General features: G+C 43.1%; 1 protein-coding gene across 1 annotated transcript in view; it reads left to right on the top strand.

Annotated features, from left to right (window-relative positions):
• RRAS2 (RAS related 2) overlaps positions 1–19,896 on the top strand; it is a 50,017-nt gene extending 30,121 nt beyond the window's left edge. The window contains exons 2-6 of the mRNA XM_066640229.1: positions 11,064–11,151; positions 11,541–11,643; positions 13,986–14,094; positions 17,594–17,712; positions 17,907–19,896. Of these exons, the coding sequence (XP_066496326.1) occupies positions 11,064–11,151; positions 11,541–11,643; positions 13,986–14,094; positions 17,594–17,712; positions 17,907–17,994 (507 nt within the window). The 3' untranslated portion in view covers positions 17,995–19,896. The remainder of the gene's footprint in view (positions 1–11,063; positions 11,152–11,540; positions 11,644–13,985; positions 14,095–17,593; positions 17,713–17,906) is intronic.
• Positions 19,897–20,153: the final 257 nt, after the last annotated feature.

The following is a 20,153-nucleotide window of genomic DNA, read 5'->3' as shown; positions in this document are numbered from 1 at the left end:
CCCTTTTTAAATAAAATCTTTCACTTTACTTTCTTCTATAGTTGTAAGTGGAGATATACTGAGATCTTTCAAAAACGGTTGTTTTTATCTTGGTCATTAAATAAGGAATTTCTGACAAACGTGCACTATCTGATTCAGATGCAGCGATTGCTGCAGCAATTGACTTTAGAATCTTCAGGGAATTTTGCAGCTGAATCCAGAAGACATCCTGATCAAGAACAGTGTTTCTCACACTCCTGGGTACTTGAAGATCTTCAGCTATTACTGTTTCTTGAAGAGCTTCTTTGTTTTTTAGTCAACTTTCAAAGGAGATCACCGCTCCAGCCCACCAAGTTTTACTACAGAGCTTCAGTGTCCACTATTTTATTATTTGCATTTTTTATACTTCTTGAAAATTGAAGCTACAATATGAGTACCTTTTACATGTTTTAGAACTTGTTTGCTCGTCTATAGATCATTTGAAGGGTGTCCAGTTTCATAATATCATTAAGAAGCATGTTTAGCCCATGAGATGCACATCCTATTGCAATAATATGTGGATACTTATCCATTATGATCTCCCGTGCTGCTTTCATATTGTTGGCATTGTCAGTCAGCAAAGCAAATATTTTACCACTTCCAATTTTCTGTAGGACGTCACATACTTTACAGCCGATATATTCTGCAGTATGTCTGTTATCTCCTGTTTCAATGCTTTTATAAAAAACTGGTTGAGGTGTTATAACAAAATTTATAATTCTTTCTCCTCTCACATTTGTCCATCTGTAAGTAGTGCAAGACACAGTGCTTCAGTAACGTTTCCTTGCACAGATACCATTATACATTCATATTCCGACTCCAAAAGAGGCTTGCTCAGAGAATGTCTGCTGGGCAAATGGTATGATGGTCTTAGTAATTCCAAAGCTTCATGCCAGTATGTATTTTCAGTTATTGAAAGTGGTGTTCCAGAAGAATATATTGCTCTTGCAAGAGCTTGATCAATTTTTTTCCTGATCTTCAGGTGTCATCTTGTCTACAAATGAAGTTATTGCATAATTTTTAGATGCAGCTGTCTTCAGTATCTGTTTACTTGAAGATGCTGCTGATGGGACAACACTTTGTGTTGCTGTTGATGTTACAGATGGAGTAGGAAGAGGACTTTTGAACGAGAACGTTGAGAAAAACTATGTGCATTTTCATCATTGTGGTCCTCTTCACTTAGATCCATGAAGGATTTTTTAATATCTACAGGACACTTGTTACATACAAGAATGTGTTTTGTTATCCTGGTAGCATTTGGAAATGCATATTTCATCTGACAATATTTGCAAATCACATTTTTCTTCTCAGAAGAACTTGTAATGTGAAAATGCCTCCATGTTCTAGATGTTGGTCTCGCTGTTTTCCTGAGGTGAGTAGGAAAGAAAAATAATTTAATGGCTAGTTTGCAAGAAGACACTAATCTATGGTTTTGGATTGGGGAAGTAAAGAACCAGTTTAGTAGTAATTAAATCTTTGGAACTGCAACAGAAGGCATCTATCTCCGGACCAGATCAGACGGAAAGCTCTTCAACCTCTCCAGGCTGAGAGCAAAATCCAAAGTCCAGCTGAAATGTCTGCGTGACTTCCTCTTTGCTGACGATGCAGCTATCACTACCCACTCTGCCAAAGATCTCCAGCAGCTCATGGATCGTTTTAGCAAGGCCTGCCAAGATTTTGGACTGACAATCAGCCTGAAGAAAACACAGGTCATGGTTCAGGATGTGGACTCACCTCCCTGCATTACAATCTCTGAGCATGAACTGGAGGTTGTCCATGACTTTGTGTACCTTGGCTCAACGATCTCCGACACTCTTTCTCTCGATACCGAGCTAAACAAGCGCATCGGTAAAGCAGCTACCACGTTTTCCAGACTCACAAAGAGAGTCTGGTCCAACAAGAAGCTGACGGAACATACCAAGATCCAGGTCTACAGAGCTTGCGTCCTGAGTACACTTCTGTACTGTAGCAAGTCATGGACTCTTCGCTCACAACAGGAGAGGAAACTGAGTGCTTTCCACATGCGCTGCCTCCGACGCATCCTCGGCATCACCTGGCAGGACAAAGTTCCAAACAACACAGTCCTGGAACGTGCTGGAATCCCTAGCATGTATTCACTGCTGAAACAGACGCCTGCGTTGGCTCGGTCATGTCGTGAGAATGGATGATGGCCGGATCCCAAAGGATCTCCTCTATGGAGAACTCGTGCAAGGAAAGCGCCCTACAGGTAGACCACAGCTGCGATACAAGGACATCTGCAAGAGGGATCTGAAGGCCTTAGGGATGGACCTCAACAAGTGGGAAACCCTGGCCTCTGAGTGGCCCGCTTGGAGGCAGGCTGTGCAGCATGGCCTTTCCCAGTTTGAAGAGACACTTGGCCAACAGTCTGAGGCAAAGAGGCAAAGAAGGAAGGCCCATAGCCAGGGAGACAGACCAGGGACAGACTGCACTTGCTCCCGGTGTGGAAGGGATTGTCACTCCCGGATTGGCCTTTTCAGCCACACTAGACGCTGTGCCAGAACCACCTTTCAGAGCGCGATACCATAGTCTTTCGAGACTGAAGGTTGCCAATACATTTACACAAAGGTTATAAAGAAACTGATGTAGCTAAATGATTCAGTTTTCTGGAATTAGATAAATGTAAACTCTTACCTTTTAAAATTAAGTATATACTTTCAGGTCCTTTTTGTTGCTCTATATTTTCTTCCAATGCTTTTTTTCCTGGGCTCGGAGAAAAGCTTGGCAGAGGCTTTCAAGCCCTGCTTCTTTGAGGTAGGATTTTATGAGCCACCAAAATTATTTAGGTTCAGGCTCGGCAATTCACTATAATCTCTAGTTCCCCTGAAGGTGGATTTAATACCAAGTTTCTGATTTTTGCCTCCTATTGTATATGACCAGGGATTCCAAGGCAGAAGTGTCTTACCCATAATTCTTCTTACCCAAGTATGTCAGTACTGCTGTTGAAAAGACCAGCATGTCATTTTTCCATATACTTGTACCTCTTGCCTTTCTTTGTCAGAAGGGGAGGGATCTTCCACAGAACGCTGTTTCTAGTTGCCCATAGTGTTGATTTGTACATTGTCAGTAAGTGTCTTTTTCACATCAGTCATTCAGATGTCCCTGTTCAGCTGGATCTCTCAGCTGGATAACCTTGTTTGCTGCTATTGACCAGGTATCTCTCTGGGCCACCTTGTTGGAATGGGTGTTGGAGACAGCACTGTACAGCAACTCAGGTTCTTCCAATAGGACTGAACTTTGTATGGTGAGGATGGAAAACTCCTGCTCACTGGGACTTGTGAGATCCCACAGGGTTTTATTCTGCACCCTGTAGTGTTCAACATGTATACAAAGCTGCTGAGAAAGATCATTCTGGTATGCACATCCTTGGTATGCTGAAGGCACACAGTTATACAGCTTTCTGTCAATCCCTATGGGGGAGAGATGGGACTTTGAACTGGTGCCTCAAACCATTTAAAGGTTGGATGCAGGTAAACAAGCTGACATTAGATCAAGACAAGGTATAGGTATTCATGGTCAGGGTTGGTGTTAATAGATTTTCCTACTCTGTATGGAGTTGCAATCACCTTTAGAAGAACAGAGTTCTGGATCCAATGAACCTTCACTCAGTCTGGGCTGGTGCACTAGCTGATCCAGTCTTGACTGTGTTAGACCTAGCAGTCAATGTCCTTGTTGCCACTTGTCTGGATTGGTGCAGTGTGGTCGTTGAGGGACATCCTTCTATGACCACCTGGAAGTTGTAGCTGACACAAAATGCAACTATTGGATTGTTGATGGCACTAAGATAGCACAGGTGTGTTACACCCCTGTTGTGCTGGCTGCATCAGTTGTCACTTTGCTCCCAGGTGCAATTCAAGGGGCTGGTATGATCCTTAAAACTTGATATGGCTTGAGACGAGTACCTGAAAGGTCATTGTCTCCATATGAATCTATCATTCCCTAGGGTGCCCCGTTCTTCGTGTCTCAATTATATGATGTGAGGGGAGGCAACAAATATAAGTGCTAGATATGCAAAATTTCCAGGCATTTTGAAGCTTTGGGGGAGGGGAACCAGATTTTTCCAGTTTTCAGAAAAAAACTACTTTTGAGAAATGTGTGCAATCTTTTTGTAGCAAGCCTTAGAGGAAACTATTTTATGGATTTAGTGGCACTAAGTGCATCATTTATAATTCAGTTAGTATATACAACATGGCATGTACAGGTCCAGCCTATTTATACACAGATTTTTTATACACGGATTTGACTCAACACAATGGCCCCTGCAAATGAGAATGTGCTGATCCCTGGAGAAGGGGAAAAATGCATCCCTTTTAAATCAGTTTTAAAAACTGAACAGTTCTTTAACAGCCGCCTTAAGAGGGCAGCAGGTTAACAATCCATCAATCCTTCTCTCTCCTTAGGACCTCTCCCTTCCCTCAGTACTTGAAAGAAAGGTGATCATTTTGCATTGGTGAAGGGAGGGGCTAAGTGAAGTGCTGATGGATTCTCTTCTTAATGACTCTTATCTTGGAGTCTAAAGGTCAGCAAGGCTGTTTTTCAATCACTGGAGCAAAGAAACTTGTTTTTTAAATTGATTTGCTATAGTGCTGGTTTTTTTATCCAAGTGAGTAACTAGTCTCAACCTGTATATGTGAAGTGACGTTTTTGGCCTAAATGGTCATTCTGAGCCCTGCAGGGGCCACAGGCAGACACATGTGGCCTCTGTGGGGCTCAGAAGAGCCTCTGGAGGGCGGGGGCATTCCCAACATCTGTGAATTCAGGTAACCGAAGGGGGTTCAGGACAGAACCCCTTTTGGATACTGGGGCACGCCTGTATACACCCAGGAGAACTGCAGACTGCAGCACCCTGTTACCCCGGATTGCTTAGAGTTTTTAGTTACCTTAAAAATTGTTTTGTTTCATTCCAAAAGGGAAAAAAAAAGTTAATTAGAATTGTTTTCAGTATTGCCTCAAACTTCCAATTTTTCCATTGGAAAAATTGAAAATTGTTGGGGGAGGGAGGGAAGAAAAAACATGTCTAAGGAGGGTCTTCTAAGTAGTAGCTTTTGCTCTCTTGGCAGCTGCTCTGTGTCTCCTCTCCTTTTGATGCCTGTTAAAGACATTCCCCTCCCCCCCCCCCAGTCAAGCTGTTATGGTTATGTTGTCTCTCTGGCTGGTTTCTATGATGTAATTTTCTTGCTTTGTTTTTGTTATATTTTAAATTATGTTGAAAGCACCTAGAATTCCTTTAGGAATGAGATTAGATATAAACTTGTATAAATAAGAATGAGAATTGGAGCCCAAGCTAATCAGTGTTGACTCTCCTCACCAGTTGCCTGCTTCCTTGGAAACTGAGTTTGTAGTGGGTTGCCTCAATTCTATTGTTTCGCAACTGTATTGGGGATTCTATTCATCTGTGTGATGTCGTCCTTGAAAATAGTCCTTTATGTAGTCAGAGCTTATCAAGAGTGCTGCTGTTTGCATTTTTAGTGGTAAGCTTAAAACTGGAACAGGCTACTTCCAGTCTTGGCATTCTGTGTAACTTGCTTCACTCATGAAGGGAAGGGAAAATTAATCACTGATGCTAATCTAGTTTTGTGATTGGCTGGGACTTGAGGCACAAACTAGCATTCAAATTCCACACATATTTTGAATTGAATCCCTCTCTTACCTTCTCTTATGAGTGCTTTGGAAAACTTAGCAACAGATGATTCGAGTATCCTTTTTTTATGTGTGTCTGCAGATTAAACCCGTGTGTTGCATTTCTCAGAGTGAAAAAGAGAACTTAAAGTAATTTGTAATATTTAAACTGGCTGCAGCTGGAGAAGAACTTGTGAAAAATTCTGTGCCCTCCCCAGTTTGTTGTTTTGAATGTAGGGCAGTTTGCAGCCCCATTCAGATATTCTTTAATGAGCAGACCAGGTAGTAGAAGAATGTGCTGCTTTTCTATCTTTACCCCATTTACTTGGGAAGAAGCACCCAGGCTTCCAATTCTATAGGTTGGATTGAAAGAAGATGGAGCGTCAACACAGTGGCCTTTGGCACCCAAAAATTTGAATATTCAGAAGGAAATTAAGGGGAAAGGAAAGATGACTCTAAGCACAGTGGAACCCCTGTATCTGCAGGTTTAGTTATCTGCAGCAGGGCCTCTGAGAGGAATGTTATCAGGGGGTACAAAGTTTCTTTTGGGCCCCTTCCCAAAGTGGGAGGGAGTGAAACAGTGGGGGATGGGAATGGGCAGAATGGAGGCAAAACAGGCGGGGGAAGTGGCAACAGCCGGAATAGTCCTTGGAATTCAGATCTACCAGTCATCCCAATGCAGGACTCTGGTTTGCCTGCCTGCCTGGCCTTGGCAGCTAGATACAGTAACATGAAAAACCAGTTACACTCCTAAGTCTCTCTTTCGGCGAGGCCTGAAGACCCTTCTGTTTAAACAAGCCTTCTGAGTTCTTGGCCTTTTAACATCTTTTAATATTTTTTACAGGCCTGATTCTTTTATGACTTGCTGCTGCTCTATGCTCTTTTTACCTATTTTTTACTCTGACTGCTGTTTTTTATGATGTGTTAATATGTTTTTATTTTTTAAATTATGTTTTTAATATGTTGTAAGCTGCCTTGAGTCCCTTTGGGGAGAAAGGCGGGGTAAAAATAAAGTTGTTGTTGTTGTTGTTGTTATTATTAAAATCTTGAAAATCATTGCAGGAGATTAGTATCATTGTATTAGAATGGAGGGTGTCCTGTGTACACCAAAACAGACCTTTGTAGCTGTGTCACTGAGCTCCTATACACTCCTTCATGGTTAGCAGATCCACAAGCCAAAGAGCTATTGTAGCAGGTCGGTTTCCTCCCAGATGTGACACTGCTAAAGAATGTATGCATTCCTGGGCCTGGTGTGTATGACTTGTGGAAGCAGTTGTTGCTATGTGCCCACAGTAATGTCCTGCATGGGCAGTGAGTCTGGGTAAGACTGGAAAATGTAAGATCCTGGACCTCCTTTCTGACCCTGGGCCTGGGTACAAATTTACCCCCTCTCCTAGGCCTTGATCCGTGATTTACCATGGCCTGAAAACATTACAGAAATGAACAATTCACAAGTTCCAAATTGTGTGCCATTCTGAGTAACAAGGTGAAACCTTCCCACCCCTTTGTACTCATGACTCATCTCTGTACCTACTGTAGATACTCGCCTATACGGCGATAAATTTGTGCCCCAAACTCACGGGAGAATCGACCCCTTGTCTTATCTCCGCAGTCACTCAGTGGGCGGAGAGGGTGGGGGGCCATTTGCACGGGGGGCTTGATAGGAGGATGGGCAGCTGTGCCTCCCCCAGCCTGCACCCTGCCTGTTGCGCCTGGAACCTGGGTCCTAGGAGGCAGGGCACGGGGGTCAGCCTGCCCGCTGGCACTCCCCCACACCCTCTCAGAGCCCTCCACCCCCGCCACAGTCCTGCTGCCAGCAGGGGCAGGGAGTAGAGCGGGGGCGTGCTGGCTGCTGCTGCCACTGCCAGACCAATGGAGGGCAGGGAGCTCACGGGGATTTTCTTGTGCTGCTCCCTGCCAGGTGCTCCCCGGCGCTTCCCTCCCTGCTCTCTGTTGGTCTGGCGAGCAGCGGCAGCAGCCAGGACATGCCCGCTCCACTCCCTTCCCCCGCAGGCAGCGGGACTGTGGCACAGAGTGCAGACGGAGGGCTGTGAGAAGCGAGGGAGCTTAGCTGGTAGGCTGCCCTTGCATGCCCTGTCCCCTCCGGGGCTCTTCCAAGGCTCCAGTCGTAACCGGCCAGGTGCAGGCTGGGGGAGGCACAGCTGCCCACCCTCCTCCTAAGCCCCCCCAGGTGCAAAAGGCCCCCTTCACCTGCCTGGGTGACTGCCCTGCATGCTCTGGCTCCTCCCCCTCCAGGAACGATGAGGGGAGCAGCTGGGTGCAGGCTGGCAGGAGATGTAGCTGCCAGGAACTCCACAGAGGGTCTACTTCCAAGCACATCAGGTCCAACTATGTGCAGTTGCACTTGCTCAGTCACTCCTTGTTGCTTGTCTCTCTGCTGCAAACTGCATTGCACACTCCCAGTTGTGTGTTCTACATAGAGCCTTTGGCTTAAGGCACCAGGCACTTTAAAGGAGGATTTCATTAATGGTTCTACTGGGATGCTGTTTCCAGTGTACTTAGAGCCCAAGTACTAGGCTTGATTACTCAGAAGTAAGTCCCATTAAAGTCAATGAGGCTTACTCCCAAAAAAGTGTGGATGGGATTGTGGCCTTACTCTGATAGTCTTTACAAATGGTTGTTGAGAGTACAATTTTAAATTTTAGTGAATAAAAATGTATCTTGTGATCTATGAGAGATCATAGTTTTTAATTAGAGACGATTTGTAAGTCTATGTGTATGCATGTATACATACTATGTATGTATAGATGTATACTATGTATGTATACTGTGTTTTTAATACCATGTTCTTAATAAATTAGTGACTGTACAGTTCTTAGGTAACAATTACTGGTAGGTTATTTTTCAGGATCTGGTGCAGGTAAAATTAGGCAAAATTAGTCAGACTCACCCCCCCCCGGTTTAACCCCCGACTTATCCAAGGGTCATATAAAATCCCATGATTTTTAAATCAAAGCCTATCCTCAACTTATCTGTGGGATCGACTTATAGGCGAGTAACTGCAGTATTCTGGCCTGCTGTGCTTGCGGCCAGTTAGCCTCTAATGTTCTCATTGTGTCAGCATTCATTGCTGCATTATCACAGTGTAGTTGTGAAAATAGGTATGCATGTAAGTGAAAGATGACTTGCGTATAGGGTTCATTACTCTCCACGGTTTGGGGCATCTGAATCGGGTCTTGGAACATACCACCTGCGGATACGGGAGGGGACTACTATATTCCAAGATTGTGAACTTTGGAAGAACAGCAACATTTTCAAGAACTAGTGGTGTTGAAAGAACATGAGAAACAGAGAGAAGCTCACGATTTGGCAATAGAATTAGGAGTGTCCTTTTTACTTTCAATTTGTAGAAGTTGAACTACCATAATGCTGTCTTTTGAGGACTGTTTGCCACCCAGTTTCCTAGTCTCCTTGTGCAGTTAGTCATAGTGCTTCAGCATCTGCAATGGTTTCCTATTGTGTTCTGAACACATGGGTGTGGATCAGTTTCAGATTACCTAATGTGTTTGAGACACATACCTTTATATTATGCCACTGTTTGTAGCATCAGACAAGCACAAACCCACAGTTGAGCACCTGAATAAGGTAGGTGCTATATAACAATTTACGTAAGGCAAGGCCACCGCTTTATTGGACAGACTAGATTTAAATTGGGCTCAATCTCTGCATCTTGTGGGCCCTGTATAACCCCTTTCAGGTGTTCAGTGAATGTGCCTTGAGGAGTGTGAGTTACTCTACCTGTGATCTATACATGTGTACTTGAATGCTTCTGTACACATGACTAGTCATAAATTTATAGGGGCACTGCCAACCCAGTGTCTCTATACACACCCATCTACTCATGTTGGATACCTGAAAGGGGATTCTGGATGGTTTGGACTTGCTTCTCTGAGTAGGTGGGGAGAAGAGTAAAACTAGGATCTGTTATGTTGTCCTTAAAGCTGTCAAAATGCTTGGCTTCTGGAAAGTTTAATATGAATAGGAAGAAGGGTGGGGTAGGGGGTAACAGTCCACCACTTTAGGAAAGTCCCTTTGTAATAGCTTGAGCACTGAACAATTTTGTGAATAATCCAAAATCTGTTTTGACAGGTTTAGGTCAAACAATGTCTTGTATAAATGACTCATTAGTACTGATTCACTGTGGTAGTCATAAAAATGAAGCTATAAAAAGGCTTCATAGTCACAGCCCTTATACTCAGGAGGGAGTATTACTGTTGAGGATGGTCATATTCCCAAGGTGGACAACTCACAATTATTTTTACCCTTTTCTTTCTCATCCTCCCATATCCAGTCTGTTATCAGATTTTCTTCAGCATTTTCATGGTCCACCCTCTCCTTTCTACTATTTAAGGTGTCAAACCCTGTTCCTCCTGGACCAAGGGAAGTACATTTGGTGAGAAGACAATTCAAGGCATTCATGACTCTACTTAATGAGCACCCTTGTTCCTCAATTCTAGCTAAGTAGGCTGTTGAAAGCTAGCAGGTTCTGGTGTACATGAGAGACAAAGTAAATTATTTTTTGCTTCTTAGCCTGGCTTTGGTGTAGCCGTCCATTCACAGGGAAGCAAGAGTTCCTTTTGCTTGCTTGGAGGCAGTGCCAGCTGTAAATATTGTCACACCTGACACAGAAATAAAGGTTGCCCTGCCCTACTCTGCTCTATATTGGCAGTCATTTTTTTTAGGATACATTTTCCTGAATGTATCTGGGGTAAGTGGCTCTCTAGTGGAGATTTTTGAGGGCAAGACCTAGAAGTCTGAAGGTGCTGATAATAGGCAACGGAGGCCATGCAGAGCTCTGAACTAAAGCTCCTTTTTCACATACAGAGGTCTTTGGATTTGCCTCTTTGAAATTTACTGCTTCACCTCAATTTCGTGAAAGAAATTAGCCCTTCTCAGAATTCCTGCAGTCTCAAAAGTGTGGGATCAGACCATTCATAGAGCAGAAATTTCTGTGGCACTCTAGTGTTAGTCAAGCATAAATTCCACCACCTACTGAAATAGTGTCAAAGCCAGGACCCATTTGCAGCAAATGCTTTTTTAAATTCCAGTTTTAACCTTGAGTGTATCTCATGCCCCTGCCACCAAGTGTTCATAGTGTGACAGCTTCCTTCTCCCTCACAAAATGAAGCCTGAAAAAGATTGGGCTTCAGATAAATGACTGATCTAGACACTACACTGCATCACCCTGTTGCTGACCATTGATGAATGTAGACTTGCAGTACAAAAGTGCATGTATACTTAGAAGCAAGTCCCATTGAGTTGAAGTGTATGCAGCCTTAATCTGCTGTTTAACAATGTTACATGGATACCCAACTAAGAAATAGCCCAGCAGTTAACATCTGACTAGAATGGCATATTTATTTGATTTGTATCTTTTTTGTCTGCAGTCCTATTTCGTAACGGATTATGATCCAACAATTGAAGATTCCTACACAAAACAATGTGTCATAGACGAGAGAGCGGCAAGACTGGATAGTAAGTATTTTTTGTTTCAGAGCCAACTTTCTCCAACTTTGGGTCCCTTTATTGGCTACAGCAAGCAAGCTTGAATTGTTGTTGGCTTTTGTGCAGACCAATTTGATTTTCATACCTGTGCATGGGGTATAACTTCTGGTATTTTTAGGCCTTGGGTGATTCTGCTTTTCATGCCAGGCCTGTGCCATGGTTCACAATGTCTTCACATCGAAGCTGTTCCACCAAGTATCACTTTTCCACATATTCTGAGGTGGTGTAATCTTGAGGATTGTAATGCTGCAGAAATGTCCCCTTCAAATAAGCCAACAGTTTTAACCATGACTAACACTGGAGGATGAGAGAAACTTCATTTTGGGAGATATAGCTTTATAACCCTTCAATGTGTTTAGTTCTAGATACAGCAGGGCAAGAAGAATTTGGAGCCATGCGGGAGCAGTATATGAGGACAGGAGAAGGCTTTTTGCTTGTCTTCTCTGTCACTGATAGAGGAAGGTACGTCAAACTGGATTTAAGGGCAAGTAGTTTGCTTCGCAGATTCACAGCAGACATTAAATTTGACATGGATGCTCCCCAGCCATATTCTTAAGCACTTCTCTAAGCCAACTTTGAGCATGAATAGTGAAGAAAATGCTGATATTGAGTCTTAGACGCATAGGACAGCATCCAAATAGCTACTATAGGCATTCCCAAGAGTTATTCACTTGCTCAGTAGAATTTCTGGCTGTTTGTATGGTAGCATTCTGTGCAATATTCCAAAGTGCTTTTAAAACTCTGTTGGTTTCCCTTGGGTGGGTGGGGGGGGAATAGCTGCTGATCAAGGAACATAGTCTAAAGCCCTCCTGAGCAGGCAGAACTAGTAACGTGATTTTCTGGGTCTTGGCCATTCCCTTCAGCATCTTGAATTAATGCTGTTTTTGAACACATTTCAATCTTGTGTTCATTCTTGCTATGCTCACTGCTCAAATACACAAATTGGTGTGGATATGGCTGTGTTTACACTGTCAGCAAACCGTTGCACTGCAATAACTGCCTGTAGACATGTCAAACAAGGGACATAAATTATCAAACATGAAAATGAGTGTCTAAGACCGAGGGGGGCTTTTGAAAGACTTGCTGGACTAGGGAGGTACCTGGATTCCCTCTCTGAAAATAGAATGGGTGAAAGAAGGTAACGGGCTCAATTCTTAAGTACCAGTTCCATAAGAATCAATTGGTATCTCCAAGTTTTCTCTGGTATAAGCCAGGATTCTGTGTAGCTTCTGGACTGGTTTTCTTCACTGCTAAACAAAACTGGTTTCTTTCTCCAGTGCCAGTTTGGACTCCCAAGACAATACTGCCAAACAGAACAAATTGCAGAAACCTTATGAAGACATAACCCAAAAGTTTTAGGTAGACCAATGCCTGAAAGTGTCCCTCAGCAAGGATGTAAGAAAGAAGCAACCCAACAAAAGTACCCCCCACATGCTCAATGCAAATTAAGCACAAAATGATTTAATTCCCCTCTTCTGTTTAAAAGAATGGCAGAAAATAGGTGCTGCCTGCATGTGCCTAATTGGTGTAAGGTAGATATATTGATTTTCTTTATGCTATGACAAAGGGAAGAATGAAGAAAAGGAAACTCTAAATCAGAGGATATATCTGCCTGTTTTCCCAGTGTTCTTTTTTTGAACTCTCAACTTCATTCTTCCTATTAAACCAGTGGTTTTCAAACTGGGGTGTTGCAGTGCCCCAGCCTTAAGGCCCTGGCCTCTGCCTCCTTAAGGGGCAGGGGCAAAAAGGAGGCAAACAAGGACTGGGATGCACTCACCAGTCCCTGCAGCAGTTGTTCTGGGGTACAGGGAGCCCTGGAGTCTGTAGGGCTCCACAGGCTTCTGAAAGTGAAGTGATTGCACTCAGCTTCCAGTTTTGCGGAAGTGAAGTGCAATTGCTTTCACTTGTGATGACCTGGGGAGCCCTGCAGACACTCGCGCAGGGCTCCAGCACCCCGGGATGGCTGCTGCAGGGACTGGTGAGTGCAGGGACTGGTGAGGGCAGGAGGTCTGGTCTAGAGGGCAGGAGGTCTGGTCTAGAGGGTTGAGCCTCCATTTGCCTGAAGATAACATCCGAAGGTCGCCAGTTCGAGGCCACCAGCACCGTGCGACCTTGAAGCAGCTGACAAGCTGAGCCAAGTTATTCCATCTGCTCTGAGCGTGGGAGGATGGAGGCCAGAATGTGCGACCAGATCAAGAAAGTAACACCTGAATGTTGTGGTTTCTTGAAAGACAGAAACCTTCTTTCAAAATTGTAAAAATCCCTACGGGGATTTAAATTTGTCTGCCTGTGTAAACCGCCTTGAATAAAGTCTAAGGAGAAATCTGAGGACCAAGAAAGGCGGTATAGAAATACCTGTATTATTATTATTTTAATTTTATCCCAGTCCCTGCAGACCCCCTTAGCAACGTGATCCTGGGGATTGCGGTACTGCCTCCTCCTGCCCCCACCAAGACTTACTGCAGTTCAAACTCTCCCTGCTGTAAACAAAAGAGGAGAGAAAGGAGGAAGAAAAGTAGGGAGTCAGGCACACATTTGGCCCCTACTGGCAAAATATATTAAGCTGTTTGAACACCAGGCTTCCATGTGTGGTGTATAATAATCTCCATGCAATTTAGAATTCATTGGACTATGGTTAGAATTTTGGTTTTATTACTTGCATTCTGTGATTTTTAGATGAAAGGAGAAAAAAATTTGAGACTTGATTTCATCTGTCCTAAAGGAGATAATTTATCTGTTTACTCTGAATGTGGGTATTCATAGTATACATTTGCCATTCTGTTTTTGTCCATTTGCTCTTCCAGCTTTGAAGAAATCTACAAGTTTCAAAGACAGATTCTCAGAGTGAAAGATCGTGATGAATTCCCAATGATTCTAGTTGGTAACAAAGCAGATCTGAACCATCAAAGACAGGTACAATGTGTGTCAGTGGTACAGGTCTGTAAGGGAGGTCAGTCTCTTATTGTCTCTTATTGCTCTTATTTGATTTTTCTCTGTAAACCGCTCTGTGAACTTTGGTTGAAAAGCGGTATATAAATACTGTTAATAATAATAATCATAATTGTGCTGTTTTAATCGATTTGGCAAGCTGAGGGGTGAAAATAGCCATGGAAAAATTTTACCATAATATAGTAATTGACTGAATTTGGCATCCAAATATGTCCTCCATGTTAATAAGTCAGATAGCACTTGTTTCAGCCTGCCCCTTTGCCATGTGATTAACTACTATTATTCTGGGATGGGATACTTGGATGATGAACAAAGCCCTTTTGACAATGACATCAAACTCCCAAAAAGAAATCAGCCATGCTTAATAAGATGAGCTGCTTCTTGAGCTGTACTGAATGCGAATTGCTGTAATTTTAAGAATCTTGACATTTACAAAATGGCATAGGATATAGTTCTTTGAATTCATTGCAACATTTTTCTAAAATAGCTTCTTTCTGAGTAATTACTTCATGAATGTGACTCAAGTCAACATCTAATCTCCTGTGAGACTGATCCATGACATCATTAACAAAGCATGAATCCTGTTCCAATTAGGTTTTACAACATTTGCTATACTAACCATTACTCATTTTAGAGAGTACTCAGAGTAGGTTTAGTGACCTCTTCAGATATAAGTAGCATATCTTGTTTTAAATACAAAAAACAGGTTGTTGCTACTCTATGAGCACGTGTGTGGTTTGATTGCAGTTGGTCTACTTATCACTTTTAAGAGCTGATAAACTGCCAAGACTGTTCCCTAACTACTGTCATGTGAGGAAGGGATGATGATGATGATGATGATGATGTTGTTGTTGTTATTATCATCATCATCATCAACAACAACAACAACAACAACAACAACAACAACAACTTTATTTCTACCCCGCCTTTCTCCCCGAAGGGACTCAAGGCGGCTTCTGTTGTTGTTGGCATCCTTCAGTCTCGAAAGACTATGGTGTCACGCTCTGAATGGTGGTTCTGGAACAGAGTGTCCTCTCCAGAGCGCGAAGCCTGGGTAAAGTAGGTATGGAGGATAGGCTGTTACCCATGCAGCAAATCCCCCCTCTCCACGTCGCTGAAATGGTCCAATGGAAAGGCAGAGGCCAATACGCTTGGTTCCAGCGGCGTCGCAGGAGTTGCCAGAACATGACTGTATTCAGCCATGAACTGCCTCAGGGACTCCGGCTCAAGGCGGCTTACAACATATTAAAAACAATTTAAAAAACAAATAAAAACATATTAACACATACTAAAAACAACAGTCAGAGTAAAAAGAATAGGTAAAAAGAGCATAGAGCAGCAGCAAGTCATAAAAGAATCAGGCCTGTAAAAAAATATTAAAAGATGTTAAAAAGATGTTAAAAGGCCACGAACTCAGAAGGCCTGTTTAAACAGAAGGGTCTTCAGGCCTTGCCGAAAGGTCTCAAGAGAGGGAGCCATTCTTAAGTCAAGGGGAAGGGAGTTCCATAGCGTTGGTGCCACTACTGAGAAGGCCCTATTTCTTGCAGCCGCCCCACGTACCTCCCTAGGCGGCGGCACTTGTAAAAAGGCCTTCTCTGATGACCTGAGAGGGCGAGCCGGATTGTACGGGAGCAGGCGATCTCTAAGATACCCTGGTCCAGAGCAGTATAGGGCTTTAAAGGTCAATACCAGCACCTTGAATTGGGATGAGGGAATTGGGATGAGGGAATTTGGTGTGGGGAAAAAAGAGGGCAGAGAGGGACATACCACCTGCAGGTATCATCAAATACTTGCAGGCTGTTGCATGGAGGAGGACAAAGATTTGTTCTCTGCTGCCCCAGAGTGCAACACCTGATCGAGGGCTTAAGCTGCAGGAGAAGAGATTTTGGTTTAATATCAGGAATAAGTTCTTAATGGTAAGAGTAGTTTGACAATGGAACTGATTACCGAGGGAAGTGGTGGGCTCTCCCCCAGTGGAGGTCTTCAAGCAGAGTCTTGGCAGGCACGTTTTTGGAAATGCGGTAGAGAAGATTTTCTTGCTTCTAGCGGGTGATGTGTTGAAGGTCTCTTGCAGCTCTGGTTCTATAATGCTCTGTTTGTAGGGGTGCTCAGTGGCACTCTGGAATCCACTTCTGGGTCACACAAACTGGGAATGGCTTCTTGAGCACCATTGACTGCCCTGCAGTCCTGCAAATGGCATGATTTTGTAGTGCTATGATAGGAAAGGCTATTTTGACTTTTAAAACAATTTTGAAAGCAGACCTCAGTATCCATGGATCCTGTTATCCACGGGAGAAGGGGAACAGAACTTAACCCTGCAGGTACTGATGGCTAACAATAGTTTGATATTCAGAATTGTAGCGTTCTTCAGTGGTTCCAGAGTGGCTCAGCCTAAGCTTGTGGGGAAGCGCCTCTTCTTGGTGGCAGGCAGGGTCACATGATCCAAGATTTCTAAGGGGAGGTACTCCCCCTGCTTCCCTGGACTGACCTTGCCTGGCTAGCAGGCAACATGGTCCTGCTTGGCTGGCATTAAAGATGGGCCTTTTACTAGGTGTCACTCTGGCTAGGAGGGTGTCTGAGATCAATGCCCTCTTGGTGAATAAACAGCTGTACATAGTCTGCAGTAAGAGGGTAGAGAAGTGAACTTCGTTGCATTCCTGAAGTGAATTCCAAAGTGTCATGGGTCATGGGACATTGTTTTACCCTATTTTTGTCCCAACCCAGTTCTTCTCAGGGAGCAGGACTGGCACACCCTGGATGATTTCAAAGCCCTTAGCTTTTACCTATCCCAGACTTGAGCATTAAGGGAGTTTGAGGGGATAGTTCACTTAAGCAGATCAAGTTGGAACTCGGGGTTTCTTTCTCCACCACTTCTAGTTAATTAGGGAGTGCATGGTGCTAGTTTATTCAAGCCACCTTTGGAGATTGACACTCATTGAGGCAGGGTGGCATCATCTGTGACCTACTTGAACATGTGCAATCTGACAGGCTGCGTGCAAGGTGGCATCCTGGAGTGCATGCTTTCATGAATGTTATAGAGTTGATGCATATGCTTCAGCTGACACTGCCTTTGGTGCTGCAAAAGGTGGTGTATGGGATTGTGGTATAATTCCTGCCCTTAAGGAGGCACTGTTTGTATATCTCCCACATGCTAAGGTTTGGCCACCCTGGAACTACTGGACAATGAGGAACTCTAATGTTTATCTTGAAACCAATTCAGTACTTCTCACTGCCCTGTAACCTTTCTTTGCACTGAAAAGTATTTAGAACTTTCAACTCAGATGGAATATAAATGTGTTTAAAGAACACATGGTGAAGATTAGAGTTGAGAGAAAAACTTAGTTTGGAATTACTGGCAGGATGCAAAATGCTGCCATAGGTGCTAGCTGAGTATGTATTGGGCAGGACAGGCAATTCAAAAAAAAAAAATCAGTAAATTACTTATCGTGTTTCTTGTTTTCAGGTAACACAAGAGGAAGGACAACAACTAGCACGGCAGCTGAAAGTAACATATATGGAAGCATCGGCAAAAATACGACTGAATGTAGACCAAGCTTTTCATGAACTTGTTCGCGTTATAAGGTAAGCCATGTGTTGTGAAAAAAATTTAGAATGCACTGGATCCTAAGCTACTTAAGATTTTATAGATAAGCACCAACACTTTGAGTTGTGCCCTCATTAGTAACTGACCTGCTGTATTTTATACTAAATAAAGCTTGTATCTGGGACTGTGGATGGAAGCCTGTTTGTAATCTGCAGTGATGATGTTTTCACAGGAAATTTCAAGAACAAGAATGCCCTCCTTCCCCAGAACCAACAAGGAAGGAAAAGGACAAAAAAGGGTGCCATTGTGTCATCTTCTAAGAATCCACTGAACCAAGCTATCAACTGCCAGATTATTCTTTCCTTTCTGTATGTCTTTTGGTGTTTTTGTCTAGCCTTATATGTGCATGTTGTATAAATGCTCACCAAAGTAGCCTTAGTCTTAACAGAAACAGGCTGACCTGGTCCTAGAAGACATCTTGGTCATCTCAGGGCTGATGTCAAAACACTAAGGCTTCTTTTACTACCCCAATTCCTTTCTCTCCTTGCGTAAAGAAGCTTGCACCTTGTGGAGTTTTATTCACAATGGATACAACATAGTCTTACAGCCCAGTCCTATTGAGGATCCTGTTGAAGATTGGGCTGGTGCATGGAGCTCTTTGCATCAGTGGAAGGCACTTCTGCTGTCACAAAATGGCCTCTGACAGCACACAAAGTTGTTTTGAGAGTTTTGCCACATGAGGCAGCAGTGCTCACAGTCTGCCAGCAGACTGCCAGCCACCCATCAGAGCAGGCTAGGCAATGGGGGGAGGGCATGATGGGGCAGGGAGGTTCCAGGAGGGGTGGATCTGACAGCGATGGCACACTCTGGATCTTATACCCCTTTCCAGCAGTCTTCCCTCCTCCTGTGTTATGTTGGACTTGCACCAGGGATTTTGCTGGCACAGGTTTGAAGAGACCCATTGCAGGTTGGCAGGCTTATAGAGGTGTAAGAGGATTTAAATCCTTTTGTGCCTCTGAAGCCTCCCAACCCACCCTGCTGGATACAGGGTGCACCCATTTTTGGTGCAGCTGCACTAGCAGGGAGGGGGACGGATAGGATTGGGCTCTTAGACAAGGTATTGAAGTCAAGCTAAAAAGTTGCTGTATGGGTATTTTTTCCACTTGTAGAATCTTTGTTAATCGCACTCAAGGGGAGGGCATCCTCTAATCAAAATGTAGAGTATTTTTTTAAAGAGTGGATTTGGAGGTTTTACCCTTTGATTATGTTAGACTTCAAAATTCAGCTTGCCTTAACAGGAAGCCAATACACTGAATTCCATTGTCAGTAAAGTTTTGTGTTTCTGCTCTTGTTTATGCTGCAGCTTTTTTCAATGGTCAACAGTCTACTGTATTTATTTTTTTATGGCTCCAGTAACAGCTACAGGATTATTACTACTACAGCTATGTGGCCAAATACCTGGGCTTATTCTGGACTTGGGGCATTTTCAGTTTTAGAAGACTTTACATCCTGGTTTGGTATAAAAATTATTTTGTCTTCCTTTTTTATTTCCAGGTAAGGGATTCAAGAAAACTAAACCTGTAGCTGGGGTGTTTTCCTGTTTTTCTTTTCATGTAATATAAAAAGATAAATTTGCTCTTTTCATTGTTGGATGATTAAATGTTTTTTGCTATATACTTTTATACATTATTTTCTTATCAAACTAGTTAACAAGTATTTTTATATGTTTGTAAGCAAATATGCTTTCATGGCATAACTTGTGTATATGTAAAGATGAGTATTTAATTCTCACAGTCCACTTTAACTGACACAAAACTAATGAAAGATTCACAGAACTGTGGTAGAATCTCTCTTCTGTTCTAGTTGTATCCAGCAGTGGTCAATCAGTGCCTGCCCAACGTATCTGTAAAAAAAGTCCTGTTTTATCCAACTGCCTTCCATATCCTTTACAAATGACTGACCGTTATGTGATGATTAAACTGTACAAACTTTAACTGACTGTTCAGTTCAATTGTGGATGATGTTTGACTTTGAATTATGCAAACTGTGGCTAAAGAATTCAGGAGTATTCTGTGAAATTAAATATTGAGTGGTATCCATGCTTTGTCACCTTTTATTGAAAGTGTACAACAGTTCTATACTCTTTTGGTTATTTAAACATACCTTTGTATAACTTCAGGTGCTAGAATTAAAGGTGATTATAATCATTATGGAAGAGGTAAGTCTATTGCCTTCCTGTTTTTCTTTTAAGCAGTGGATCTGTGGTGGGGTCGAGGGCAGACAGTAGTCTGAAATGGCAACACAGATCCAGGTAAGATTTTGAGGTCACCATAGTGACCACAGATTGATAGAAAAAGAGCAGCAGCGATACAGGGGGGAAGCCCCTCACAGTCCAGTGGGTAGAAGACTTAACTCCCAATGAATCGAAAACATTGCAACTTGATCACTTTAATGGCAAGACAAGATTTAGTGTCTAGCA

The sequence above is a fragment of the Tiliqua scincoides genome, chromosome 1 (genome assembly GCF_035046505.1).
Source record: "Tiliqua scincoides isolate rTilSci1 chromosome 1, rTilSci1.hap2, whole genome shotgun sequence".
NCBI classification, from domain to species: Eukaryota; Metazoa; Chordata; class Lepidosauria; order Squamata; family Scincidae; genus Tiliqua; species Tiliqua scincoides.
Note: the sequence above shows the minus strand (reverse complement) of the source record. Positions and strands in the feature narration are given on the sequence as shown.